The sequence below is a fragment of the Poeciliopsis prolifica genome, unplaced genomic scaffold (genome assembly GCF_027474105.1).
Source record: "Poeciliopsis prolifica strain line A6 unplaced genomic scaffold, Auburn_PproV2 SCAFFOLD001, whole genome shotgun sequence".
Classification (NCBI taxonomy): Eukaryota; Metazoa; Chordata; class Actinopteri; order Cyprinodontiformes; family Poeciliidae; genus Poeciliopsis; species Poeciliopsis prolifica.
In genome coordinates this window covers 15,397,114-15,423,771 of record NW_026562376.1, presented here as the reverse complement: position 1 = coordinate 15,423,771, position 26,658 = coordinate 15,397,114, and the positions used below count along the sequence as shown (strand labels likewise).

Sequence of the window (26,658 nt, the reverse complement as noted above, 5' to 3'; positions counted from 1 at the left end):
CGTTGACGCATCTCGAGCGGATGTACTTCTTCCTTTGTGTCGGCCTCGATTTGACGCCGTTCAGCTTCTACGGTCGACGCCAAAGAAGCAGTCCCGTTCAATAGACACGTTAATGGGGAAGAAAAGCCGCATCACAGGAGGAGCCGTGGGTCGAAGGACGATCCTGCAACTTTCTCCACCTGGACATCGCGGCGGAAATACCGGAGAGAGAGAAGAGGCGCCGTCGGGATCTGATGGTAATTTTCCTAGCGCGTTAGCTGGGGAAACCAAACTCAAGGCGAAAAGAACGAAGCCTTTCAATTAAAACACAAAATTACTAAAACCCGATGTACTTATGTTGCCAACCAACATTTGATGTCACGTAGCACGTTTCGTTCTGCATTAAAACGTCTAATTCTAGGGATTTATTTGCACAGCTAGCATGCTAAGCTAAGGTTAGCGGCTAACCTAAGTGTGCTGGTTCACGTTCATTGGTAGGCCATTGGTGAATATGTCAATCTCAGGGAGCCCAGATTTAAGAAAACAACATAATACCGACAGGTTGCTGTAGATTTTTAACGGAGCAAAGCAGACTAAGTTGTAGATGCTGTTTTATTGATTAGCCGTTAGCTAGCCAGTCTGCTAACGTGGTTTACTGTGTGCTATTTTTCTGCCTCTTCCGTGCAGATGAACAAGACGGCGATGGGAACAAATTTGTTAAACGGTCAAGCATGAAAGCGCCAACAGTAAAAGCCACAGGTGAGTCTAATTGTTTTAATCCGAGTCATTTAAGACTAAAGTTCTTAGATTAAAAATAACATTCCTGGTTGAACAATGAAGTTCTAAAAGGTGAAATTACAGATCATGAAGTTTTTCTCTCAAATTCTCAGTTTCATTTAATATGGTTTATTGCATCTGTCATACAATAAGCCATACAGTTGGCTTATTCTATGGTAAAATGGATAATTTTGTAAGAATAATAATAAAACAAATAGAGACTGAAATTTTCAGGCACATGATGAGTTTGTCTGCTTGTAGTTTTTGCAGATGCTTCTCATGTAGTGAGATAATCTGTTTTTCATTCTGACGTAGAGGGTTTGTCGTTGCTTGGAGCCTATGAAGACAGCGATGAAGAAGATGGCGGAAGCCGTTCAGCTTCAAATGCTCAATCCAACCAGCCAGGAGACATCGACAGTACCCTGGCCAATTTCATGGCTGTGAGTATATAAACCAGACATCATAACTATATATTGAATCAGTTTTTTTCTTTAATAACCTTCAAATTTAGTAAGACATTCTCTTTAGTTCTCTGGTCAAAGATAAGTTCCGCAAATTTATGAGAAAAATGAAGGCCGTGATGTCTTTTGTATTGCTTAATAACTCTGTTTTTACTGATTTTTTCCACTTCAGGAGATTGATGCCATCACAACTCAGCCAGCTGCAGACGACGCAGCGGCTCCTGCCTCCGTTTCCAATGTCAACCCGCCTCGACCTGAGGTTAAAGCTCAGCAGCAATCTGCGCTGGGTGGTCATGATCAACAAAGCACAGAGTTCGAGTACAATACGCAGTATTCCCTAGCCGGAGGTAGCTATATTTTCAGGTTATAGAAACGTAAATATATTCAAAGAGAAGTTATTCTACATTGTACCATCATATGATGAATTCTTCTCCATAGGCAGCATTTAGTTACAGTCATACCCCAGATCCAGTTGTGCTACCACCAGATTGGCACCCAACTAATAAATTGTTTTGTTAAAAATTTCAAAACAACCCAATATGTGCATCATTTTGTATTCCAGTGGGTGTGGAGATGGGAGACTGGCAGGAAGTTTGGGATGAGAACTCTGGCTGTTATTACTATTGGAACACTCTGACTAATGAAGTGTCCTGGGAGCTGCCACACTATTTAGCTGATCAGGTGCAAAGTCTGGGACATTATGAAAACAGGTAAAACTAAAAGAAAAGACCTTTTTTTTCTTTCTTTTTTTTTTTTTTTACTGTGATCAACAGTTGTCTTTGAAGATAATGCTTGCTTTCTCCTTGTAGCACCAGTGTGAATGGGAATGGCACCGCCGGTGCAGGGTATTTTGCAGAAGAAAGTGCTGCTGCAGCTTCATCAGCATCAAAAGAGACAAAAACAAAGGCAAGTGTTGTTTTGATTGTCTGTCATTTTTATAGTAATCCTTTAATGTTTGTAACTATAATGTCTGCATTTGATGTCAACAGGAGATTGTAGAGAGTGTTGTAGCGCTGACAAGTGAAGAGGAGGAGCGCCAGGGAGTGGCTGCCTCCCTCCTTGGTCCACTGATTCCTTCAGAGGTGAAAGAAGCAGAGGAAAAATGGAGGAAAAGGCTGCTGAAGGGATTAGATGAGACTGAGAACAGTTTGGATTCTGATGGGGAAGTTGCTAAGCCTGTAGGATCTCCCTCTATACCCTTTCTGGAATCAGACCTAAACCTCGCAGTACAGAAAGATGTTCCTAATAAGAAGCTGTCAGGAGAGCAATCAGATGCTGAAGAGGAGCCAGAGGAGGACACAGTTGAACTGGAACTGGCTTTAGAAAGGAAAAAGGTAAGTTTTGCATAAATTGTGAGTTTAAAGCTGTTTTTATTATCACTGCCAGACTTTTTGCATTAAGAAGCAGACACTACACCACTGCTGTTGAGCTGTGGTCCTTCCACTGAATATTTCACCTCAAGAAAAGCCTAAAATAAGACAGAGAAACCTGATGAATACAATTAGTAGTCTTGCATTACTTTTTAAAACATTTTCTTATAGTTTTTTCTCTCCTTTCTATACATAGAGAACAGCATGTAAATCTTTCATAAATGCCTTGTGAGTTTTAAGGCAAGTCTGCAACCAGTGGTTCGTCTAAAGTAACTCGCCCTTGTTACCCATTTTTAGGCAGAGCTTCGGGCACTCGAAGAGGGTGACGGGAGCGCAGGGGGCTCCAGTCCCAGGTCAGAGACCAGCCAAGATGCTGCAGGATCACGTGGGGCTCTGCTGAAGAAGAACCGCTGGAAGGCCGTCTTTCCAAGTGTTGCCAGCCCCGATTCTAACAGCAGAGGCTCAGACTTCCTGGACAACGCAGAGACGAGTGAGTTTGAATTTTTATTCTGACATAACAGCACCTCAGTGTATTTTAATAAGAATTTTGAAAAATCTCTGAGAACATTTGTTCGTATGTGCCTTTTAGCTCTGCCGAAAACCGAAAGTGTCGTTGAAGGAGAAGTAAAGGAAACAGACAATTCAGAGGAGACGGAGGTTTCAAAACTTCCCAACAAGGACGAGGTAGAGACCCCTGAGCTAAAGGTGAGTTTAACATTCTCATTACTCGTAAATATAACTTTGCTGGTGCATCTCAACTTGTATTAATGCTAAAATATGCAGTTTCAGATTGGAGAACTAGCAAACACCCTAACTAGCAAGATGGAGTTCCTGGGGATAAACAAAAAGACCATCTCAAACTTTCACCTGCTCCTGCTTCAAACCGAGGTGAGAGATGGTCCATGTTCCAGCTCTCATCTGTGACCTTTGAAATATTTAACACGTTCCGTCATAAATTTTGCACAAGCCTGTGTCAGATTTTAATATTTGAACTCCTCATAATAATCCATCACTGGACGTTCCTCTACTGCAATTACTTCTTTCTCATCTTCCTCGTGGCACTTCTTTTTTTAGACACGGATTGCTGATTGGAGGGAAGGTGCTCTGAACGGGGCCTATCTTCGACGCAAGCTGCAGGAAGCTGCTGAACACATAAAATATTATGAACTTAACGCCACCCCTAAAGGCTGGTCCTGCCACTGGGACAGGTACGCGCTCCTTACCTTTCACATCTATAACCTCCCTCGTCCCCCAGAAATCTTACGCTGTCACAACAGCTCCCTCACTCCCCCGCTCTATGCCGAGGTTGCAGCCTTTGTTACATGACTTGGGGGAGAAACTTAACCTGTCCGAGTGGATTACCAGAAATAGACTTCAGGTTTCTGTGGTACAGACCTTAAAGGAGCATCCGCTCTGAGCCACCCTGCTTCCTGTTAACTGGAGCTCCCGCAGAGAGGACTCCATGTCCCTGTTACTGACTGCTCTGCCCGATTCTGGGTTCATTCGGTGAAACATTTGGGAGGGGTGTATGTTAGGGGGGGAAGTTGGTTTCGTGGGAGAGATTTGCACTTTACAGGACTACGACTCCCATGATGCAAAGCAGACAAAGTGAGGCCCGGGGAGCGACGAGTGTCATGCATCAAAGTGTGAAGATGGAGCAATGACGGGAATCCAGAAGGTCAGACCAACTCTATTTTATCTGTCTTCCTGTTTTTCATATATTATTTTGAATCCTTTTTTTGTTGTTGTTGTTGTTATTTTTAATGTAAAATGAATGGATTGTGTTATTTGTTATTTCCTAATGTGTGATGGCTGAACATAATAATGGTGTTTCCTCCCTGGTTTGTTCCTGAATCTGGGAGGGAATGGTTGTCTAAAACAGAGCAAATGTGACAACCATGATGTGAGCTGCTGAAAGCTTCTTTCGGGACCTAGAGATGATTTGTTTTACATTATTTATTCTTTAAAGCAAGGTGGGTCCTCTATCCACACCCATATCGACACCACAATTGGGCCCTTCTCTGGATGGCAAACATTGCTGTCCATTACAAACATTCCTGCTCCCTGTTGTTGCCATTTTGCCTATTTCCTTGCCCCACCGTCACAGGGTGATTATGCCGCTCTGCCAGTTTCAAGGACAGCGGTTGAGACGGTTGTTTTCTATGTCTGTTGTTCCATTCTTTAGAGAGCACAGGCGGTATTTCTATGTGAGGGACCGGACTGGTGCCTCCCAGTGGGAGTTTCCAACAGAGGAGGACAAGACGGAGGACCCGGTAGACACTCCAAGTACACAGAATCTGAACCAAGAGGAGACAAAAACTTCTGGACCAGCTGGTGGGGCTACAGGTCAGCGTTGGCAAAGCATCTAAAGCTCTGTAGAGTTCTGTGCTTGTTTTTCCTACTCGAATATTTTTATTGTGGAACATATAAAATGTTTTAACTTTTTCTAAATTAGGAAAACCTAAAGATTCTGTTCATCTTATGTAAATAACAGCACTGTACAACACTGACATGTTAGGGCTGCAACTAAACAACAATTAATCATTGTGACGATTAATCGGATCAAAGTGGTTTGAATTTGCTCATTCTGCAAATTTTTCATTTAACCACTTTATACAATATTAGAAATACATGTAAAAATGCCAATAAATAATTTAAATCCTTTTAAAGTGTTCTGCATGAAAGTCAAATGGACATCAAAGTCTATCTGCCTTCATTCAATATGTTGCTTTAAACTACATCCGTGACGTCTCCACTTGACTCGTGTTTGTGTTTCTTCTCACTTTTCAACAGAATTCTCGTCTGCTGCTCCACCGCCGCCTCCTCAGCCCAGTGCGTCCTCCTTCTGGTCCCCGTCCCAGCCGCCCCTTCCCAGCAGCCCTCCTCCACCCTCCAACGACCCTCCGCCCCCTCCCCTTCCGCCAGAGTCACCCCCACCCCCTCCACCTCCCCCTGACAGCGATGGAGAGATCATGGAGGTTGAGATGGATGTGGACGACGACAACGAAGACGAGCCCCCCGCTCCTGGAACGGAGGAGGACGGCAGCGGAAGGTGTGGCTCTGTCAACATGAAGGTGAAGGAGAAATCACTTGTTTTTTTGTTTTTTTTATAGACTACTTTACATCTGATAACTAAATAACCTTTTCTTTTTTTTTCTTGATACAGATCATAGAGTCAGCTCCTTGTGGAAAGGGCCTGAAACGGAAAGCTGGTCAGGGGAGTAAAACCGTTACCATTGGCAGCAGTCCCATTCTTTACACTCAGGCTCCAGTTCCTGCAGGTAAACGCAGTACAAATCCTCCACAGTACTTCTCCTCCCAACTTTTAAAAATTTTAATGTCCTTTCCAGTTAGTGTAGTCATTTCAAACGATTCAGCAAAAATCCTTGGGTACCATTCGTCTTTATTCAGCTGAGACCTGAGGTTTTTCATTTTCTGCAGCTCCTCTAATGCCAGCAGCAGCCTACTGGGGTATTCCGGCTGTGGCTGCCCCTCTGATCCCATGCGAACCTCCAGCCCCCCCTGTACCAGTGCTACCTCCTCAGCCACCGCTGCCTCCCTCCCAGCCAGCTTTTGAACCTGCTGCAGCCAAACCTTTACTTGCAGACAAGACCAAGAAAGCAAAAAAGGATAAGGTTGGTGTTACGGGCAGGGAGGAGAAATGGATCACGCTTCCCATCAAATTAAAAACCTGCATCTTGATCTAAGGGCTTTCATTCATCCATCTGCTTGTTAATCTGTCCATATTTCTATTTCGCTGTTCATCCATTCATTCATTTATCAGGCCGTTCATTCACTCATAAGCTACTCCATCCATCTAAATGTTTGTTTGGCCTTTTCTATATACGTTTTGCTCATTTCACCATCAGTTTGTCCATCCTGTTGTCTGCTCATTCATCTGTCCTTTGGTAAATAGAGTCAAAATTGCAATTTTGACTCTATCTTGTCAACTTATTTTGTTTTCTAGCCATTATCCTGACTTTTCCGTTTATTTGTTTCTGTAGCCAAAGAAAAGTAAGACAAAAATGCCTTCACTGGTGAAAAAGTGGCAGAGCATTCAAAAAGAGTTGGACGAAGAAGAGAAGAGCAGCTCCAGTGACGATGACAGAGATCTGCTCAACAAGAAAAGCATCGAGGAGTGGAAACAACAGCAGCTCATGACGTATGTTGCTGTGTTACCATGAGCTTCAATCTGTGCTGGTGGTAGTTTTAATGCTTGCTTTTCTTCATTTTCAAGGGGGAAAGCTTCAAAAAACGCCAACTTTGAGGCACTACCAGAGGACTGGCAGGTCCGGTTGAAGAAAAGGAAGTTGATGAACAGCACGTAACACCTGCCGATTCCCACACGCTGCCCAGGCCGTGTTTGTAAATCCGCTCCTACCTACACCATAAGAACATCCCTCTGACGAGACGCAGATTTGTTTTTACCATCAGTGGAGTTTCTTAGCTGTTCTATGATCATACGAGACATTTTGAAGCCCTTCTATGGCAGGCCATTCTCATCAAGGGGGTTTGAATGTCCTGTTTTTGTACAAGATCTGTAAATGTGCCAAACGTGCTGAGGTAATGGGTTCTCCTTTTTATATAGACACAGCTCAGATGTCCACCAGTTTGATTGGAAGAATTGTCTATTTTCAAGTGTGTTTTTACATGGGGAAGGAAGGAACGGGCCAAATTTGTGAGAAGGAGAGGGATTGTCCCTGGACTTGTACATTTTGTAAAAAAGTTATTAAATTTTTCTTTTTTTTCAAAACTTGCTGTTTATTTTTTTTAAAAAAAGTATTTTGTTAGTGAACAGAATAAGCCAAAAGTTTGAAGGAAGTTTGGAAACAAAATGTTTATTTTCCTTTCTCAGTGCAACGTTTTCCTTTCCTTCCTTTAAGTATATTATTGAGCTTTCCACTCCATTATTTCGTAAAACTTTAAAACAAACAGGTTTAAGGAGTTGAGAAGTTTCCTACTAATCTAATTGCAAAAGTAATTAAAGAAATCTGTTTACTTATGTGATGTAGTTAAAGAAGAAGAAAAAAAAACTGACCATGTTTTAGCTGCCAGGTACAGCCAGGGCTAATGTAGTTTTTGAACCTGCTGCTGTACTTCCGGCTTGTGCTTCGCGACATTAGTGAGGTTTGACCGCCCGTCTCCATGGAGAACACGGTGTTTTGCTACTTCGTTGCCTAGCACCGTTGGGATTAATTTTCTGGGTGTTTTCAGTCCCACGGAGCGTTTAAGGAAAAATATGCCCACCGAGGTAAGTTGCTACGAGATTGTGAAAGTCAACTTCTGCTTCGTTTTCTTGGCCCGAGTTTAACAAAAAAAAAAAAAAAAAAATGTTAGCTTTACCGGAGAAATCAGTGGGAAAGAACTGATTTCCTCGAGCTAATGGTTCTGATAGGCTTACATTTATAAATGTATTCGTTGAAACATGGCGGCGGTGGAAGGTTTTGTGTTTCTCGCTGAAATATTCGCGGTCGAGTGTTTTAACGAGTTTCCCCAAATTTCAGCTGCGATACAGAAAGAAGAATGTAAACAACCCCCACTGCGTCTTAAACAGCATCCTGAGCTACTGTGTACCTGGCTGTGATTTTTGCAATTGTCCACCAGAAACGAAGCTTCGTCTACGAAAGCAAAGTTTACACATTTGCAGTGTTCTCACCCCCAACGTTCTCGCGTTTCAAAACTGACGCCATAGTGGGATTTCTATGCAATAGACTGACGCAAAGTGCCAGTGAACATCGGAGGGCTGTTGGGGGACAAACCTTTGCAGGATGTATTCCCAAACATTAATGATTAATTGGAGACAAGACTGCGCATTAATAAGGGTTCTTTATTAACCAGACCACCCACAAGAAAAATAATCCAAACTGCCAGCAGATGGCGGTGTTACCCCGTGATAATTACTCAAAATAGTCCAAATTGCAGTTTCAGATGTGTTTAAGAAAAGACGGAGAGCCCATGGTTGACTTGTTTTGCCTACGACAGTTTTCACATAAGTTTGTAGGTCTTTTTTATTATCATTATCTTAAAATAGGTATAGATATTAGTGTAAATGTTAAAGACTTGGGTTGGAGCAGAAAGACTTCATGAACTGACTAGTAAAACAATACTATTGTGATGGAACGCAATAAAAATAAATAAAAAAATCTTTTGTGTCTTTAACTATTCATTGTCCCATCAGCTCTGACCTGCTCCCCTCTCCCCTAATGAAGAAAATAATTCATTCAGCAAAATGCAGCTGCACACACGTCTCACTGTGAGAATAGTGTATTCAGGGTCGTATGCAGTGTTAGGGTTTAGATGTAACACAACCTAATTTTGTGCTTAGTTACCTTCTGAAATATACATAGTGCTCTCTTCTTGAGAATAATGGAGGACCATAAGGACATATTTGCACTTATGCATGGAAACATTTAAGCTTACTAGTGAACTGATATTCTCTAGCAAGAAAGTCTTTCTCACTAAAAGAGAGCGATATACAGACGCTTGTGTGAGAAGTAAGCAGTGTGGCGTTCAGTCAATGAGGTCTTTTTTTCTGTAAAAAACGCCCCCCAAAAACTGGAGGTCTTTATTTGAAGGTGAAAGCAGCACACACTGGTTGTATAATTCCTTTCATAAAATCTGACTGAAATCAACAAAGTTTGATGGCGATTTTATTTACAGCCAAAGACAAAGAGAACACCAGGCGCCATCATCAGGAGTTTATGGAAAACCTGCAAGACTTTGGGTCCTGACGAATCCAACTCAGAGAAAACTGAGGATGACTTATCGGAGAGGACGCAGTGTAAGCAACCTTTAAGTTATGTGTGTACAGTTTGCAACTAATAGAATTAATGAAGTAAGTGAGAGAGGCTAGAAGAATGTGCTACAGCACTTTGACCAAGATAACAAGTTATTCGATGTGACTCATCTTCCAGCAGTATGCATGAATCTGAGTCAGACTCTTGGGACAACGCAGCTGCTCTTAAACTTCCATGGTGGTCAGCCAGTTTTCATTCTAAAGCCACCGTCTGATCTGGTTAACTTCCCTCGCCCCCGATGGCCAATAGAGTGTGAAGTCATCAGCGACAGCATCCAGCACATAGGTCACATTTCACTCTATTTGACTTTTACCTATTGGTTGGATGGAGACCTGTAATTACTCAGAAAGGGATTGTTTTTTAGTTTTTTTTTGTTTGTTTGTTTTTTATTTTCAGAATGGGAGCCACCAGAGCCAGAGCCATTTTATAAGCCCTCCAACAAGGAGTCCTTCATTCCAGCTGAAGATAGGCCAGGGAATGTGGTGTACTGCTCGGACTTTGGTAACTATTGGTTTGGTTTGGACAGTCATTATAACACCTAAGAACATAATACCAGACAGTTACACACACTATTAAATCACACATAACAACTTTCACGACAGAAAAATTAGAAAAATTTTCAGTGATTATGATGACTTTGAATCGTTTTGGAAACCGCTATGATTATGTCATTTGGTCACAAACTTCTGATTGGCCACTTTAAACTCGAGTCGAATGGAGGCACATGTGAGTAGATTTTTAATATGTTCGTTGCCTGTTTTTCATGCATTTGGCAAATTGCATTTAGCAAATAGAAACAAATGATCCAAAATAGGAACACCGTAAAGTAATTTAATCTCTATGAGAAACAATGAGAAAAAATAAGGATGTTTGTGTTTTTAAACATTGTATGCAAATATCTTTCTAATGCAGAGACCCCATATAACCCAAGGGCCAAAAGCAGTCATAGGACAATTTCTATCAAGTCTTTACTTTCCTCAAAGCAAAATAAAATGACAAAATAAACCAAATGAGATTCTTGAACCTTCTTGCAAATAAAATCCTTCTAAACTCAGCTAATTGGAAATGTTAAAGGTTTTGAAATAAAGTGGGATTCTGGTTAATAATAGCTTCTTATGAGCAAAGCAGATTGCCATCTTTAAAAAAGAAAAAAAGAAGGAGTGCTATCTTTTAATGTAAAAAAACAACCCATCTTTCAAGTTCTACATGCTACAGAGCTTTGCAAAAGTATTTGTACCCCTTGAACATTTTTCACATAGCAACCTCAAATGTTAATGCATTTTTAGGAGGGGGATTTTTGCAATAGATCATTCATAAACCATGCAGAATTTTGAGATGGGGGCAAAATAATAAACTATTTTCTAAATACATTTTAATTCTGGTTGTAAATAATGTAGAAATGTTCAACAAGGATGAGTTCTTTCTCAAGGGGCTTTACATTGTCTCATTATCAATTTATTTTACAGAACGCCATCATTTTTTAATTCTCTGTTTCTTTTGTTCTTATCTTTCTTAATTATTTAAGCCACAAAGCATTTATATTTCACCTGCTCTCGTGTTGGAGGAAGCAGGGGCTCCACCAATCGTGCCAAGTTTATTGTCACACCCCCAGATATTACTCTTGAATTTGAATCGCGCTTCGAAAGCGGCAACCTTCAGAGGGCTGTCCAAGTGTGAGTCTCTTCGATCTTGGCTTATTTTTGGCCGTCATCCAGCTTTTATCTTTTACCCCCGAATGTTTGTATCAACGTGGCAGCAATTGAACTCTGTGTTCTCGTTTTTCTTGCTTGTTCAGGGGCGCCTTCGACTATGAGCTCACACTGCGTACAGACATGTACACCGAGAAGCACACGCAGTGGTTTTACTTCAGGTTGAGGAACATGAAGGCTAAAATGTTGTACCGCTTCACCATAACCAACTTGATGAAGGCGAGCAGTCTGTATTCCCTCGGCATGAAGCCGCTCCTGTACTCTGAGAGAGCGGCTAACGAGCACGGAGTCGGTTGGCATCGAGCGGGATCCAACATCAGATACTATCAGAACTGCAGCGAGGTAGCATCAGGATCCGCTTTCGGACCTCTTAATGTTTGCAAATTCTGTTACATTACATGGCGACAAGAAATAGCACGTATTTAAATGAAGTTTAAAAGAATGAAGTCTTTTAAACTTCATTCTAGAATTGCCCTGTTTGAGTAACATGGTGTGTCTTAATGGTGCTTCTGGGCAGGACGCAAACGAGAACAGCGATGCCGGAGTCCGCCTGTACTCGCTCACCTGGACTCTCCGGTTCCCCTATGACTCAGACACATGCTACCTGGCCCACTGCTACCCCTACACGTATTCACGACTGCAGTACTACCTGAAGCAGATAATCTCCAATCCAGCAGTAGCATCTTACTGCGAAGTGCGGACGCTGTGCCAAAGTCTTGCAGGGAACGCCGTTTATATTATTACCATCACATCCAGAGGGACTAGCCCTGAGGAGGTGAGAAACAAGAAGGCCGTGGTAGTGACAGCGCGAGTCCATCCGGGGGAAACCAATGGATCCTGGATGATGGAGGGATTTTTAGACTTTCTCCTCGGAGACTCAGATGATGCTCAAGTTCTCAGGGATAACTTTGTTTTCAAGGTGCACAATTCATTTCTACCAGCTGTAATCCAGTTATTCCAAAATGCTTTGAAACGTCTCAGTTCTCATTTTTATGTTTTTTTTTTATGTTTTCCCTCCCCCTCCCCCCACTGAGTTAATTGCAGGTTGTGCCAATGTTGAACCCAGATGGTGTTGTGGTCGGAAACTACAGGTGCTCACTGGCAGGCAGGGACCTTAACAGAAACTATAAAACGTTGCTGAAGGACTCTTTTCCATGTGTTTGGCACACCAGGAACATGGTTGAAAGGTAATAATGCAAACGGGGCCCCCAAAATACAATATTAAATGCATTGGGGAAAACATGTTCTTCAGAAGCCTGGCATTTCTGTTTAGAATATCCCTCTTTCATTAATCACAAGTGTATTTTTTCCAAGACACAACATTTTGGGTTTTCCTGAGCCATAAGCATCTAAATTAAGGAATAAAGGATGGAATTATTCCACTCCGAATGAAATTAAATGAAAACCCATTTATTTTAAGAATGATGTCATTAAATGTTAACATTTGAAAACCTTCATTTCTGTTAATTATGATTCTCCACGTGCAACTAATGAAAACATGGCATCAAATTAGAATATCACATCACAGCAATAGAAAAATTATATTTAAAAACAAAAATCTGGGCGTAACAATAAATATGTTTAAAACCTGCTTAAAAGTTGTTGTTTTCAACATTTTTAATATGACAAGCAAGATTCTTGTGAGATGTATGTTCTAATTAATTTAATATGACTGTATACAATGATTTCTATTTTCTGAAATGAGGGAACATATATTTAAGCTTTTCCACACATTTCAACTCAACACAGAAGTCATGATTAAATTCTAACAGAACTTAAAAATAGGTCTTCAGCCCAGCGTGAATTTTATGGTGCATTTGAGCCCAGTCTCTTAGTGATTTGGGGTTTTTGTATGTTTATTTATGTTCTTCTCTCTTGTTCACTGATTAGCCTCTATGTATTTTATGCCGCCTGTGTTCCTTGTTTTTTTTTTTTTTTTGTTGGGTTCTTGTCGTAAGCTGTCCAGTTGGCTGTCAGCTGTGTTTGCTGTCCAGTTTCAACCTCCTCTGAGCTTTTAACGTTTGCTCTCCTGTGCTGCCTGGACTTTGGATTGTTGTGTCCATCTTCATTAAATCATTTCATTCTGCATACCTGTGTCCACGGCGTCTTCCTCGCCACCAGCTACCACATTTCATGACAAATCTATTATGAACGTCTTCCAAACCGTTCCTGTTTTACTATTCTCTCTCTGTAGGCTTATGGCTGAAACAGAAGTAGTTCTTTACTGTGACTTTCACGGCCACAACCGCAAAAACAATGTGTTCATGTATGGATGTGACAGCAACAACAAGCTGTTCAAGTTACAAGAGAGGGTCTTTCCGCTAATGATGAGCAAGAATGCAAGTAATAAGGTAACTTTATGAATATTTCGGCAGAGTCATAGGAAAAAAAAGCTTCAAACGCAGCAAACATATTTCTTGGTATTTGTGATTCATCTGAGGAAAGTATGTTCAGTATCAACATCTAAATCATTCTCTCAGTTCTCCTATAGGAGCTGTAGGTTCAAGGTGCAGAAGAGCAAGGAGGGAACAGGGCGGATCGTCATGTGGAGACTGGGCATCAAGAACAGCTACACCCTGGAGGCCACCTTCGGAGGATCCACCCTGGGTAAATATGGGCTTCCCGTATGTTTTCATGCATTCACAGATGTGCATGTTACACAAGGTTCTGCAGTATTTTCTACTGTCACTTTAGATGACAGAAAAGGGACCCATTTTACTACTGGAGATTTGAAGTCGATGGGCTTTTATTTCTGTGACACCCTGCTGGACTTCTGTGACCCTGATCAAACAAAGGCAAGAAATGAAGCAGAATACACTTATGTAGAAACATGGACTGCTAATGTACTAATGTAAATGTCAAAGTGTGCCTTGTAAAGGTGTAAACATCCCTTAAACTCTTAATCATTATTCATATTACAACCATATAGTCACTGAGTTCTGCTGGTACTTCAAACTTTTAGAATTTTTTGCATTTGAAAACCTTTTGAAAACCTGAACTAGATATGAGTTGTTTTGTGTTTGTGCATAACATAAAGTCCCAATGCATAGATGAAGTTTGGTGTCTGATCAAGACCAAATCAGGTAAAGTTGAATGGATATGTGCACTTCTGAAGGGCCCTGGAAATGACCAACAGATATAGTTTTGTTTTTCCTTTTTCATTCTGACTTTAGGTGGTTCACTGTTCAGCAGAGGCTGCAGCATTATTGAAAATGGAGCTCAAGAAGAAAATTAGCAAGAATCTGGATACCGATGGCAGCTTTTCTATGTCTGACCTGGAAACCAGGTGATTTTATGATATTAAACCACAGGCAACACTTGGCAAAAGGGTTTCGTAAATGTGAATTGTGCTCTCATTTAGCTTGTTTTTTTTTCTTGCTTTTTCAGCACGAGTGGCTCCAATAGTTCAGATTCAGACGGACTTCCAGTTCATTTACTGCACCAGCAAAGAATTCCAGAGGTATCCCGACAAATTCAATTTATTGGGACTGAAGTCTAGTTTTAAATATCTGAGCAACAGCGTACAGGCACTAAAGTTTGGTTTGAATCACATTTGATCAATTTCTCACACATGCACCTCCTCTCTCTCCCTCTTTTCTCTCTCTCTCTCTTTTTGTCTCACTCTTTCTTCCTTTCAGAAAACTCATTTTAAGAAGAAAAAGAAAAAATTAAAAACTCGTAAGGAAAGAGACAGACTCCAACCAAGCCGTGTGAGCAGTACGTCACTGAGAAAGGTTCTGGAGAGCCGCAGATATACTGTAAGGCTTATTATGCTGAATTATTTTAACTTCTTAATGTGTTCATAACTTCCTTTAAGGGTCATTAGTAAACTGTTTTTGCAGGAGTGCTGTATTTCTCCGGAAAAGATGGACGAAGTAAGAAGCCAAGAGAAACCTCTTGGAGGACAAAAGGGAGGAAAGGTCAGGTTTGAGGGATAGAAGTATCCAGATCACTAAGGTGTGTAATCTTGAAAATTGAGAGCTGTGTTTTTTTTGCACATAAAGCAGAATGACCTGAAGGGAGGATGCGTAGTCTCATTTCCAACCAGTCATCCTGAAGAGGTCAGCCAGGGAACACTGGCAAGTCAAAGATCTCAAACTCTTGACACCCGATTGTCTTCTTCTTTCTGATACTATTGCTCACTCTTAACTTTACAATTTTGAATTATTTCAAAAGTCACATTGTGTTTTAGGAGGACGGTCAGGACAACGACTGCATCTCAGCCATCCGCCAGAAATTGAAGCAGGCGTATGAAAGCACATCGTACATGACGCCTCCATCGGGTACTGCTACTTCTCATAGACTCCAGATGAAGCAAGTCTTTTAGAATGATTCAGGAGACTGAAAAGGTTCTCTGGTAAGGATTCGTATATCTTACTTGCTTCGCAGGTGATGAAGCGGTTGGCAATAGACAGGTGAGATGCAGCTGCCCCCCTTTCACTCCGAAGGTCCCTCCGTCACGTCCTCCTGTCCTCATGCAGCACTACACGCCACCTTTGTCTTCTCAACAAGGTAGCAGTGGAATATGTGGATGTTTAATGTCACGCTTTTCAGTTGTAGTTATTTGGTAGTAAATTGTTTTTGTGCTCTTTTAGGGCCGACATTCTTTGTAGCTCCACGGAGGTAAGCCACACAGAGGAGTTATGTTTTTGAACGACACCGGATGTTGAATGTGTTCGTTTTTAGGGGTTCGTGCCTCCTCTTTGGCAGGATTCCTCCATCTGGGTTTATCAGAATTGCTCCACCCGATCCTGGGACTTCATCCATTTCCACATCCAGCAATCACCGTGTTTTCAAAGACAAACAAGTACAGTGGGTCTCGGGTAATTTTCCATCTAAGGGTTTCTCCACATCGGTCTCAGACATAAACAGAATCCGCCGCAGAGAAGGGATCCTAAAGGATTCATCTGAAGGTTCATCCTAATATTTTTTTTTTCTTTAAAGTGCCGGTCAAATTTATTAGTACCTTTGGTAGAGATATGCCACATTTCTTTACGAGGGTAAAATCCCATGTTAATTTTTTTGTTTTTGTTTTTACAACCCCAATTGCAATGAAGTTGGTATGTTGTGTAAAACATAAAGTGGGACAGGAGCAACACTTTCCAAAACCTGGAAAGAACATGAGAGATTATCAAAATTCAATGTTGTGCATTAAGAAATTGTCAGAGATTTATCTTTCAGTCTACTTTAGCCTTTTGAACCAATACATAGGACACATTGCTGTCCCATTGACCCAGGCTGCCAAATATTGTCCCACTGTCAACGTATGTAAAATTAATTATTTATAAACATGACATTCTTCCCCATTGAGTGATTGTTCCCAATTTAAAGTTTGAAAACCTTTGAGATTTGCGGTGCGAAATTATGCGAAACATTTTTACCAGGGCTGCCAATAAATATGTCTGGCACTGTATTTAATTCAGTTGCTAATTTTGTTACCTTGTTTTATTGTTATTACTTTAGACCAAAACATAATTCTATACCTTTTAGCCAACATCTCCTTCGATATATTCTAATTTCCAGTGAATCCATCTTCGTTTTCCCCTGTCATGGGCAAAACCAAAGGGCTCTCACAACACTGGAACCCCCTTGAGAGAAAGTGAGGTATTCAACAATTTATTTGAGCCTGAGCAGAAGCAAAAGGAAAAACTTTAATCTGTAATCTATGTGAACTCCCTGCGATCTGCCTCCTATGACCTCAATAAAATACTTTATTTGCATTTGTTGTGGAAAACATAAATATGTTCCCACACATCCTTCGGTCTCTTCGTCGTGTAACTTGTCCAGAGAGTTTTTAAAAAATATAAATACAAAAGCTTACTATCAATACATTAACAGTAGTCAGCCTGAATGGATGGATGGTTGACAAATGAAATCGTAAAAACAGAATCACTCTGATTCTCTGTCATAGAAACAGAGTGTTAGAAAAACAGATTGATGCATGGAATAATGAGATGATTACGACCCATAATAAACAGATGGATGATGGATAGACAGACGACTGATTGAAAATTTGATGGATGGCTGGAACGTTTACATAGAATGACGAGGAATACAGCCTGGAAACAGAATATTAAACTAATCCTGAATTCATTCAATATTTTTACTTTTCAAAGTTACTGATGCCAGTTCAAAAATAAGAAGGATTTTGGATCTAGAACCGATTCCTTCAGGACTACACAAAGAAAATACAACCAGCTCTGAATAAAATACAAAAATAAATATTTTATTTAAATATAAATCATATGAAAATATCAACCACTTGAGACATGTTAAGTCCTTTTTTTATATCACCCTTAGTGTTTGAGAGATGTGCAGAAAGAAGGCATCCTTGTGACTCATAGCACACCAGAACAGACGTGGATGTCTGAGCCTCCGAAGTCAGTCAAACTGTTGGAGATGAAACTGGCTCCCTGTGTGTCTAACCATGTTCCGCAGCGCTGCAAAACCAGAGGCAGCCTGGATCAGCGAGGAGAGCGAAATGCAGGTCACTCAGTGACAATTGTTGGATACCAACATCACAAAAACATATGCTGCATAACATGTTTTAACATAAAACTGTAGACTATGGTAGTCCAGTTTTGCCAAGCGGACACCCATACCTGTATGAGAATGAATACGGTGAGCACTATGTGGACGCCCCTCTCCAGAGGCTGGACAAGAATGGCTTCGTTAAACAGCTGGAAAAGGATGAGGGGAAGCTGCAGAAGGATGGTGAGCAACCAAAAGCCTGCCAACTCTGGAACCTTTGAAAAATGTTAAAAAAGATATGAATTTCACCGTCCAAGCAACTATCACAGCTGCACAACATATCGCAATATTAGTGTGTGCACTGTTTATGTCGCAAAGGGCTGTTTGGAGCGCAATAATGAATGAAGGATGAATATATTCAAGATGTTATAAGATGTAATTATTATTTGGCCAGTTTGACAGTTTTTCGACAGCTAATATTCACACTGGACACAAACGGCGCTGCCCAACATGCTCGAATGTCAGATTGATAGAAGCACAAGTGAGAAACAGAAGAAAAGAAAATGGAAGCATATTTCAATCTTTACCAAATATCGCCAACATAAGATTTTCTATTGTGCAGCCCTAACAACAATCAGCAGGCTTTGAATGGGTTTTAAAATGATAAGTGTCTCACCTTTTCTTGCAGGTTCCCAGCATATCCCAGATAAAGTCTGATGGCCTCAATAAGAGTCATCAGCAGCAGAACAGTCACAAGGATGAACTTGTAGTACTCCGGCAAGGCAGGGTACTGATGGAAACGACAAAAAAACATTTATAAGATGGGGTTTGTGTGTGTGTGTGTGATTTCGCTGAAATCATTAAGTTCTTCTTCGAGTCGAATTCAAAATAATACATATTTTAGCAAAAGATCACACTGTTGCTGATTTAGCTGAAACATAACAGCAGCAGCATAACAACTGAAGGGACTTCAGGTGAACTGGGTGACATCCTAAACACAGCCACTTACATGATGCAGATGTTGCGCATCAGTAACACCGGTTTGTCTCTTTCCTTCATACCTTGAGATGCAGCATAACGGACTCGCTGACCCACCAGCAGGGGAAGAACCACATGTTAAAGTACAGCGACATCTGCAGCTGGAGGCTGGACAGGACTGGTTTGTCTGAAAAGATCAAAACAACAACGATGACGAACCGCAGAACGTCCTCGATGTTTTTTTTAACATCCAACTTTACTAGCAAAAGGAAGGGGAAAAATAATGCCGCGCCACGCACGCAGCTGCACCGATGCTAACATCTGTGCTAACTCTTGTGTCTGGAAAAAGTGAGATGCCGCATCGTTTCCGGGTCTACCGTGAGGCAGGGATCCGTCGCTTTCTCCGGGGAACGTCACGGTTCGTCTCTGGTCAAATAAGATATGACGAGAAAAGTCGTCTAAGCGCTTTCTGATGGTCTCCGGGAGCTCCATCTCCTGGCTAAACGCAACAGCAGAGCCAGAGGCAGGAAAACACTCCGCCGCTTCCTGGTGAACAGGACGATGGGAACCGACGCTGTTGCCACGGTAACCTGGAACACGCTCTGCGCTTTGATCAAACTCTTATTTTGTTTTAGTCCTGATGACGACTCTTAAATTATGAGGGGGAAATGTCAGTCTTGCAGGACTAAAAATGATTAGCAGTTTTGGTGATGGAGACAGTGGACGTCATTTAGTGCAGTAGGGAAAATGACATAAAGTGAAGCTTCATATTTATTGTGCTTCTCTCTCTAAATATATGCTTGGAGGTGTAAAAACCTGCGGCTCTTCCCTGCAGCCACAGACTCTGTGTGGGCTTGTAAACATACTGGGACCTGCAGATGCAAATGAGGGTTCTTATGAGGGCTGTGTGTAGCTGAATGAAACTCGTGGGAGAAGTAATTTATCATGATCAGAAAGTACCTTAATAGACTGAGGTATGTAGATTAGTCAAAATTATAAGAAATAAATACATAAAAGTTCAATAAAGGAAAGAAAGAGGCTTTCGTTCTGTCCCACTTTCATTTCAGAGAAAGTGAAAGCTCCTGAGTGGCAGTGCTTGATATGTGACCCCTTACGGAAAGTGAAACTTACCAAACGCAGTGAAGAAGATGGCAGCTCAAAGAACAGCCTGTTCTTTGAGCTGCTCTGTATGCCTGGAGGTGTTGAGGAAACCTGTGACTCTTCCTTGCGGCCACAGCTACTGCATGGACTGTGTGAGCGACTACTGGGACCTGGAGGACCAGAAGGGTGTCTGCAGCTGCCCTCAGTGTAGACACACTTTCAACTCAAGGCCTGTGCTGAACAAGAACACGGTGCTGGTTGATTTGATCGAAAACATGGCTGAACCAGAGAGAACCACCCCTTTGTGTGAGAAGCAAGCTAAACCGAATGAAGTGGAGTGTGATTTCTGCACTGCGAGGAAACTGAAGGCTGTCAAAACATGTTTGGTGTGTCTTGCTTCTTACTGCGCCACACACGTCCAGCCTCACTATGAGTCTGCAGCTTTCCAAAGGCACAAGCTGGTGGAGGTCTCAGGCTCCATCCAGGAGAAGATCTGCTCTAAGCATGACAAGCTGCTGGAAGTGTACTGCCGCAGTGACGATGAGTGCATCTGCCTGCTCTGCGTCATGGATGAGCACAAAGGTCATGACACTGTCTCAGCAGCAGCAGCCAGAAAAGAGAAACAAGTAAGAACAGCAATTATTATTAGCTATCATTATTAGTGATAATAAAGCCTTCTGTTAGTTACAAAAATACATACAATATTGCATTCTGTTTATCTAAATTAGTTTAAGTGACCATTAAATGTGTTCTTAGAAACTATTTGGAGAGAAGAAACAAAGAAATCAGCAAAGAATTGGAGAAAAGGCGAAGCAGGTGCGACAGCTGGGACAGAAAATGAAGGCATTAAAGGTGACTTTCTTTGTCTCTCTTGGCTTAACATATTTCCATTGAAATAGTTCGTAGTCTATTTTTTTGATGGTGACTGCTTTCAGCTTTCCAGAGATGCAGCACTTGACCAAAATGAGAAGATCTACGCTGAAATTGTCTCGATGGCAGATAAAAGACGTTCGGTTGTGAAGGAGCTAATCGAACATCAGGAAAATGCAGCCTTCGGTCAAACGGAAACGCTCATCGGTCAGCTTGAGAAGGAGATCAGAGACCTGAGGGGGAGAGAGGATGACTTGAGGAGGCTGTCTTCAACCGAAGACAACATTTACTTTTTGCAGGTGAGCAGATAAATGCGCAGATTCTGCAGTTTGCACAGAACGCATGGCAAAAGTAGAGTTTTCACTCTGTGTCCTGTTATGACATATGTGTTTTACAGGGATTTTCTACAATAAACCGACACAAATAAGTGCATTGCTGTCAAGTTGAAAATCAATTATTCGTTTATTTAAATCAACAAATAGAAATGTAAATCTGGTTGCATTTGTATTTAGGGGCTACATTATGGGTCAGTGTTAAGCACTAAAAGACTTTTGAAAAGCATTGCATGATGCCGTGTTTTTGTTTTCGTGCTTCTCCAGCACTGCAAGCGGATTTTTAATGGCACAGAACCTGAAGTGAGCCTGAACATCAACCTTCAGCAGTGCCTGGCCTTTGATTGTGTGACAAAGGCCATATCAGACTTGAAAGACAAAATGGAAATGTTGTCAACAGCTATTAAGAAAATATCAAATACCAGTAAGAACCCAACAGAATACCTAACACTTTTACATGTAGTGTGTGGTTGTGGGATATCGTGTCTTTTTTCTGTTTTCAGTTGAAACCGTTCCAGATCCGCTGACAAGGCAGGAATTGTGCATGTGTAAGTTATTTATGTTACATTTTCAAAATAGCCTTTGTGGATCCGTATTGACCAAACTAAATGTTGTTTTAATTTTTTTGGACACTTAAGATTCCTGTAGCTTGAGTTTGGATCCCAACACAGCCTTTGAGAACCTGCTGCTCTCTGAAGAAAACACCAAAGTCACTTGGACCAAGAAAGCCCAGGAGTATCCCTATCACACAGAGAGATTTACCAAATATGATCAAGTGTTGTGCTCCGAAGGTTTGTCTGGGGTTTGTTACTGGGAAGTTGAGTGGAAGGGGCCCAGAGTTGAGATGGCGGTGTGCTACAAAGGGCCAAACATGAGAGAAAGCTGCTTTGGATACAACGACCAGTCCTGGAGTGTTTCCCTTGCAAATTCTCGATGTACTTTTTGGCACAATGAAATGATCATCAAAATTCCCAACCCATGTTCTTCCAGAATGGGGTTGTATTTGAACCATAAAGCTGGAATCCTGTCCTTCTACAGTGTGTCTTGCTCTGAACAACTGGTGCTCCTCCATAAAGTTCAAACCACTTTCTCCCAGCCTCTATACGCTGGGTTCATGGTGTCCAAAGGAGCTTCAGTAAAGATAATCAAGCAGTTGCAAGCCTGCTTGATTTAAATAAGTAAGTTGCAAGATTCATACATTTAACTGAAAACATACAATTAGATAGAGAGTTAATTGTATGTTTTACAATTAACATACAATTAACAATTTACATTATTTCTCGCTGTAAAGAGAAATAATGCAAATTGTATGATTTGAGTTATGTAATTACCATTACTCTGCCATTGTATTTTAGTATACTTCAGAGGCACTCAATGCACAAGCAAAACATGAAAAAAATTATTATATGGGAATTGTACCTGAATTATATTGTGTAGATCCAGTAATGTCAGGATACAATGAAGACATGTAGAACTTTACTCTCACCTGACATTTCCCTCGTTTGCAGCTGCATTGAAACTGTGCTTAACTTCCATTACTGTTCACCCTGTAGCTTCATTTAGATTTTTGTTAGATTTGTACCAAATCATTTCTTGTCTGTTTTGAACCACAATAAATGAAACATTGACCAACATATTTGATTTGTAAGATTTTATTTAATTTTTTTAATGATGGCACTCATCAAAATATGTTTGTTCAATTGTTGACTGTGTGGTGTTTTTCTCATAGCTTTGCAATGTTCTGTTTTTATTATGTAAAGCACCTTGGACTGACTTGCTGCTGAAATGTGTTATGCAAATAAGCTGCACTTGTTCATCAGTCAATGATAACAGTTCACTATCCGTCATTCTGACATTCTAACTACATCCAACCCAGTATATACTGTTGGATCACTGACTAATTCTCAAAAAATTGAGTATTAAAGTTGAATAACAGTGTTTATGTTTAACTGGCCTTCAGGGTACATTAATTTGATAGCCTACCATATACAAGAAATTGATTACAAGTGACATTTTCTGCATAAACACATAATATTGCATTTCTTGAGTTGTATTTTTGAATACTACTGGAATTTTGGTGTGTCTCTTTAAGACAAGACAAAAGTCCCACCCTCCTAGATCACAAGGTCAAAGGCCACTCCTTCATGAAAGGAACTGAAATGCCAATAAAAAAACAAAAGAAGGAACTGGGTGTAACAGGTTTGAGGAAAATGGCTTCCAGTCTGGACCTGTTTGATTGCTCTATTTGTCTACAGCTGCTGGATGAACCTGTGACTACAGCCTGTGGACACAGCTTCTGCAAGAAGTGCATCAACACTTTCTGGGACACGGGACGAAACCTGGAGGGAACATACACTTGCCCTCAGTGCCGGACAGCTTTCAGCCCGAAGCCTGCTCTTCAGAGAAACACGGTCTTGGCTAATCTGTTGGAGGAGCACAAGAAGAAAGCCGGTCAAAGCGCTGCTGGGGGTCAAAGTGCTGCTGGGGGTCAAAGTGCTGCTGGGGGTCAAAGCGCTGCTGGGGGTCAAAGCGACGCTGCTCTACCCGGGGACGTGCCGTGTGACGCCTGCACTAAGAGAAAACAAAAAGCAGAGATGTTTTGCCTCACGTGCCTGGCCTCCTTCTGCGAGACACATCTGCAGCCTCATGTCCAACTTCCGGTACTGAAGAAGCACAAGCTGATTCGGGCCTCCGTGGGAGTCAAGGAAAGCGTCTGCTCCCGTCACTACAGACGTTTTGAAATGTACTGTCGCACCGACGAGCAGCTGGTGTGTCCGCTTTGTGTGATGCAGCACAAAAATCATGACATTGTGGAAGTCACAGCAGAAGTCAAAGCAAAGCGGGTGATTTCATTTATCCAAAAGCTAAAGTTCTATTTCATTATTATTATTATTTTTTTTTTTATGACTGTTTTTAAATGAATGCCTTTATAATTTGGCGACTTGCTGTTTTAACAGGAGAAGCTGGAAAGAGCCCGAAAGACAATCGCAGACACAGTTCGGGTTTCGCACTGTGAAATGGGACAGCTAGAGGAAGCAGCAAAATCTATTAGAGTGAGTGTTGTAAATAAGCAAAAAAAAAAAAAAAACACCCGAAATGTGAACTTCACTCTCTGGCTTTTCAGCCGATCACTTGTATATTGTTGTGTATGCCTGTGTTGAACCGGGATCTGAAAACATGAGCAAATGAATTTGTTGAGTCACTTGCTGTGTGTGAGAATGCCTCACAACATGTGTGAAGTATGTGAACATGTGGTGAACATCTGGTAACGACATGGAGAGCAACACTTTTGTTCTCGTCTTCCTTACAGTAGACGAACGAGCAAATTGTTTTACAACTTAACTTTATCAAAAAAATGATGTGTCTCAGTTGTAGTCTGAACTCTGACATTTTGACTTCCCAGTTGAATAAATCATCTAGAACACCCGCCGAAGACAGATTTTCCACTGGGAACACGGGATCGTCTAGCTACCCAAATACGTCTTGACTCACTTTGCAGCTTGATATGGCAGCTCCTTGCGTCAATATTAGAAATATGTGGCTGGAAACATGTTTCTTTCACAAAACACACACCTGAGTGTGCATCTAAAGTCAATGTAGCACTTACTAACTGAACATATGCTGTATGTCTATGGAAAGTTAAGCTTAAAACGATGTTCGTGACAGGCGCCATGTCGAAATCCGTGTATGTAAACTGGAATGATTAACCAGTCGTGGCATCGAACTCAACTCCAAGTTCTGATGTTGCAAGGTTAATGGAATGTCTACTGTGTGTTTTGTTCCAATGCGCTCCTGACTAACCTTACCCCAAAACCCCCCAAATCTTACTGTGACTGAAAGTCATGACGAATGACTGGTGTTTGTTTTCCACAAGGATGCTGCTTGGGAGTCAAGTGACAACTTTGAGCAGCGATGCACCGAACATCTCCGTTTATACGCTCACTTTCTGGAAAAGAAATGTATTGAGATGAGAGGCAAAGTTGAAGAGATGGAGAAAGCTGGAGTTGACTGGACTAACGGTCACAGAGCACGACTGGAGCATGAAGTCCATAAACTGAAGGAAACGGATCATAATCTCTGCCAGCTTGCACAAACAAATGATCCCATTCAATTCCTAAGGGTGATTCCTTTGTTTCATTTTCTCTTTTTTTTTATTGTTCTTGTTTAATGTAAGACTGTTGGGATTGTGCATTTGCTTGCCTCTTGCAGGATATTCAAGCTGTGGGTGGCCTCCCAGAGTGTTCAGGTTCACATGAAGGACTGGTGCCTCTGAAAGAGTTTGTGTCTGCAAAAACCACCCAATTAAAAAGCATGTGTGACAAACAGAATGTACAATTATTTGGCCATTTTATGGATAATATAAGTAAGTTGGGTATTTTGTTTTCATTATAATTGCAGATTTTCTGAGTTTGAGAACATTATTTTCTTTTACTCCACAGTGTTGTGTATTCCCAGACGGCTTCACATCAAACCAACATCAAGAAAAGACATACTGGCCAAGTTTATATGTAAGTAGAACAATAAATATATTTCTATAGAAAGTTTCAGCCTTTGAGTGAGTGAATTTGTCTTGCAGCTCCTACGCTGGATCCTAACACGGTGCATCCGTGTCTATACATGGCAAACACCAAGAGAGAGCTATCATGGGGAATAACAGGCCAGGCTGATCCTGATCACCCTGACAGATTCTCCCACTTTTACCAATCGCTGTGCCAAGACGACCTTCAAGAAAACCACTACTGGGAGGTGGAGTGGGACGGTGGCATCATTGAGGTGGCAGTGTCACATAAAGGCATACAAAGGAAAGGGCAGGGTAAAGACAGCTGCTTCGGACACAACAAGCTGTCTTGGAAAATCATCTGTTCTCCTTCTGGTTGCACGTTTTGGCACAACAGTCTTCATAAAGGTCTGATTCCCCCAGCTCAGTCACGTAGAGTGGGTGTGCACCTTGAGTACAATGAAGGAAAGGTGAGTTTCTACAGCGTTTCACGCTGCGGCGAGCTCATGCTACTGCACCGAGTCCAGACGACATTCACTGAACCTCTGTATCCTGGATTTAGTGTGGATTTAGGAGCGAGACTAACAATTTGTACGTTTTAAGCTCAACTTCAACCATATTGTTACCGAACTGAATTAAGAAAATAAATAAGCAGTAAATTGATTAGAACCAATTTACATGTCACAGAATAATCTGTGTAAACTTAAATATGGATCATTTTGTACCTTTCTAAGTTTTTGATCCCAGTTTCAAAAGGAACATGTAAGTTCTTGATGCATTATTTTCAGAAATAATGGATATAATAAATGGTTCAATGTACAACTCAAACATATATGTCACTATTGATGCATTTTGAACTGAGATTTATTTTTCATATTCTGTAAAGTTTTTGCACTGGTAACATAGAAATTCAGATTTTGGTGTGAATTTCTATGTTCATACATGGAAGAATGAAAATACTGACATAAAAAATATTTTTAGTGGTTACAGTGCTTCTTATTTACTTCTTGCTTGAGATTAATGTTTATGCAGTCAATTGATAATTACAAATATTTTATATTAAAATGGCTGTTGCTCATTCAGTTTTTAAATTTTTGTGCACATCTTGACAGATTATCTCTATTTGACAAAACTCATTCCTAATTTTTAATGCTGCTTGTAATGTCTGCAAATTTGATTGACTCACATTATAAACTTCAGCAAAACTTACCTCTCTATTATTATTAGTTTCTCATTTGTCATAATATGTTAATGTTTCTTTACCACTTGAATTTGAGTATCATGTCAAGCTCAAACAACTATTTAATAAAAATTG

The 26,658-nt window shown here is 41.0% G+C and overlaps 5 protein-coding genes across 13 annotated transcripts; 4 read left to right on the top strand and 1 right to left on the bottom strand.

Moving 5' to 3' along the window:
* Positions 1–7: 7 nt before the first annotated feature.
* fnbp4 (formin binding protein 4) lies at positions 8–7,340 on the top strand. Its single transcript, XM_055038692.1, has 17 exons — positions 8–236; positions 667–738; positions 1,072–1,196; positions 1,390–1,564; positions 1,780–1,927; positions 2,027–2,123; positions 2,207–2,551; positions 2,885–3,077; positions 3,177–3,292; positions 3,371–3,475; positions 3,662–3,795; positions 4,773–4,933; positions 5,381–5,661; positions 5,754–5,868; positions 6,029–6,222; positions 6,592–6,749; positions 6,825–7,340. Exons 1-17 carry the CDS (start codon positions 113–115, stop codon positions 6,913–6,915), a joined length of 2,634 nt encoding a protein of 877 aa, XP_054894667.1. The 5' UTR covers positions 8–112; the 3' UTR covers positions 6,916–7,340.
* Positions 7,341–7,443: 103 nt separating this feature from the next.
* On the top strand, positions 7,444–16,813 carry agbl2 (AGBL carboxypeptidase 2). 6 transcript variants are annotated; one of them, XM_055038326.1, is made up of 21 exons: positions 7,444–7,838; positions 9,248–9,368; positions 9,505–9,669; positions 9,781–9,885; positions 10,910–11,057; positions 11,180–11,435; positions 11,611–12,012; positions 12,138–12,280; positions 13,288–13,444; positions 13,574–13,700; positions 13,788–13,888; positions 14,267–14,379; positions 14,481–14,553; positions 14,732–14,851; positions 14,936–15,013; positions 15,098–15,172; positions 15,286–15,376; positions 15,483–15,605; positions 15,689–15,716; positions 15,780–16,006; positions 16,617–16,813. In XM_055038326.1, the coding sequence occupies exons 1-21, from the start codon at positions 7,827–7,829 to the stop codon at positions 16,694–16,696; spliced, it is 2,745 nt and encodes a 914-aa protein (XP_054894301.1). In that variant the 5' UTR covers positions 7,444–7,826; the 3' UTR covers positions 16,697–16,813. The 6 variants fall into 6 exon arrangements, with proteins under 6 accessions (XP_054894301.1, XP_054894470.1, XP_054894212.1 ...); XM_055038495.1 differs by having other exon boundaries at positions 9,502–9,669; positions 15,101–15,154; XM_055038237.1 differs by having other exon boundaries at positions 9,502–9,669; positions 15,101–15,172.
* A 485-nt stretch (positions 16,814–17,298) lies between these two features.
* Positions 17,299–19,091, bottom strand: tmem17 (transmembrane protein 17). 2 transcript variants are annotated; one of them, XM_055038017.1, is made up of 5 exons: positions 18,920–19,091; positions 18,626–18,729; positions 18,241–18,354; positions 17,696–17,839; positions 17,299–17,552 (listed from the first exon to the last, which is right to left on the bottom strand). In XM_055038017.1, the coding sequence occupies exons 1-5, from the start codon at positions 19,032–19,034 to the stop codon at positions 17,475–17,477; spliced, it is 555 nt and encodes a 184-aa protein (XP_054893992.1). In that variant the 5' UTR covers positions 19,035–19,091; the 3' UTR covers positions 17,299–17,474. The 2 variants fall into 2 exon arrangements, with proteins under 2 accessions (XP_054893992.1, XP_054893939.1); XM_055037964.1 differs by having other exon boundaries at positions 17,299–17,533.
* On the top strand, positions 19,047–23,188 carry LOC129364794 (tripartite motif-containing protein 16-like). 3 transcript variants are annotated; one of them, XM_055037870.1, is made up of 9 exons: positions 19,047–19,127; positions 19,349–19,516; positions 19,610–20,269; positions 20,400–20,495; positions 20,579–20,812; positions 21,113–21,269; positions 21,349–21,393; positions 21,484–22,023; positions 23,101–23,188. In XM_055037870.1, exons 3-8 carry the CDS (start codon positions 19,691–19,693, stop codon positions 22,017–22,019), a joined length of 1,647 nt encoding a protein of 548 aa, XP_054893845.1. In that variant the 5' UTR covers positions 19,047–19,127; positions 19,349–19,516; positions 19,610–19,690; the 3' UTR covers positions 22,020–22,023; positions 23,101–23,188. The 3 variants fall into 3 exon arrangements, with proteins under 3 accessions (XP_054893845.1, XP_054893690.1, XP_054893767.1); XM_055037715.1 differs by lacking the exon at positions 23,101–23,188 and having other exon boundaries at positions 21,484–22,468; XM_055037792.1 differs by lacking the exon at positions 23,101–23,188 and having other exon boundaries at positions 19,124–19,516; positions 21,484–22,468.
* Positions 23,031–26,631, top strand: LOC129364728 (E3 ubiquitin-protein ligase TRIM47-like). The gene is made up of 6 exons (XM_055037600.1): positions 23,031–23,688; positions 23,803–23,898; positions 24,720–24,965; positions 25,055–25,208; positions 25,285–25,353; positions 25,422–26,631. The coding sequence occupies exons 1-6, from the start codon at positions 23,056–23,058 to the stop codon at positions 25,943–25,945; spliced, it is 1,722 nt and encodes a 573-aa protein (XP_054893575.1). The 5' UTR covers positions 23,031–23,055; the 3' UTR covers positions 25,946–26,631.
* The last annotated feature ends 27 nt before the right edge of the window (positions 26,632–26,658 follow it).

What these genes read in the sequence shown, in the direction of transcription:
- fnbp4 (XM_055038692.1), top strand. Translation starts at nt 113, where the DNA reads ATGGGGAAGAAAAGCCGCATCACAGGAGGAGCCGTGGGTCGAAGGACG. An exon ending in GCAGTATTCCCTAGCCGGAG is followed by an intron (nt 1,565 to 1,779) that starts GTAGCTATATTT and finishes TTTGTATTCCAG; the next exon opens with TGGGTGTGGAGATGGGAGAC. An exon ending in TAGAGACCCCTGAGCTAAAG is followed by an intron (nt 3,293 to 3,370) that starts GTGAGTTTAACA and finishes TAAAATATGCAG; the next exon opens with TTTCAGATTGGAGAACTAGC.
- LOC129364728 (XM_055037600.1), top strand. Translation starts at nt 23,056, where the DNA reads ATGGCTTCCAGTCTGGACCTGTTTGATTGCTCTATTTGTCTACAGCTG. An exon ending in ATCCCATTCAATTCCTAAGG is followed by an intron (nt 24,966 to 25,054) that starts GTGATTCCTTTG and finishes TGCCTCTTGCAG; the next exon opens with GATATTCAAGCTGTGGGTGG. An exon ending in CATACTGGCCAAGTTTATAT is followed by an intron (nt 25,354 to 25,421) that starts GTAAGTAGAACA and finishes TTTGTCTTGCAG; the next exon opens with CTCCTACGCTGGATCCTAAC.
- tmem17 (XM_055037964.1), bottom strand. Translation starts at nt 19,034, where the DNA reads ATGGAGCTCCCGGAGACCATCAGAAAGCGCTTAGACGACTTTTCTCGT. An exon ending in CTGGGAACCTGCAAGAAAAG is followed by an intron (nt 17,840 to 18,240) that starts GTGAGACACTTA and finishes CATTTTTCAAAG; the next exon opens with GTTCCAGAGTTGGCAGGCTT. An exon ending in CCGTATTCATTCTCATACAG is followed by an intron (nt 17,534 to 17,695) that starts GTATGGGTGTCC and finishes CTGGTTTTGCAG; the next exon opens with CGCTGCGGAACATGGTTAGA.
- agbl2 (XM_055038145.1), top strand. An exon ending in GCAAGAATGCAAGTAATAAG is followed by an intron (nt 13,445 to 13,573) that starts GTAACTTTATGA and finishes TCATTCTCTCAG; the next exon opens with TTCTCCTATAGGAGCTGTAG. An exon ending in ACCTTTGTCTTCTCAACAAG is followed by an intron (nt 15,606 to 15,688) that starts GTAGCAGTGGAA and finishes GTGCTCTTTTAG; the next exon opens with GGCCGACATTCTTTGTAGCT.
- LOC129364794 (XM_055037870.1), top strand. Translation starts at nt 19,691, where the DNA reads ATGGCAGCTCAAAGAACAGCCTGTTCTTTGAGCTGCTCTGTATGCCTG. An exon ending in AGAAAATGAAGGCATTAAAG is followed by an intron (nt 20,496 to 20,578) that starts GTGACTTTCTTT and finishes GACTGCTTTCAG; the next exon opens with CTTTCCAGAGATGCAGCACT. An exon ending in ACAACATTTACTTTTTGCAG is followed by an intron (nt 20,813 to 21,112) that starts GTGAGCAGATAA and finishes GTGCTTCTCCAG; the next exon opens with CACTGCAAGCGGATTTTTAA.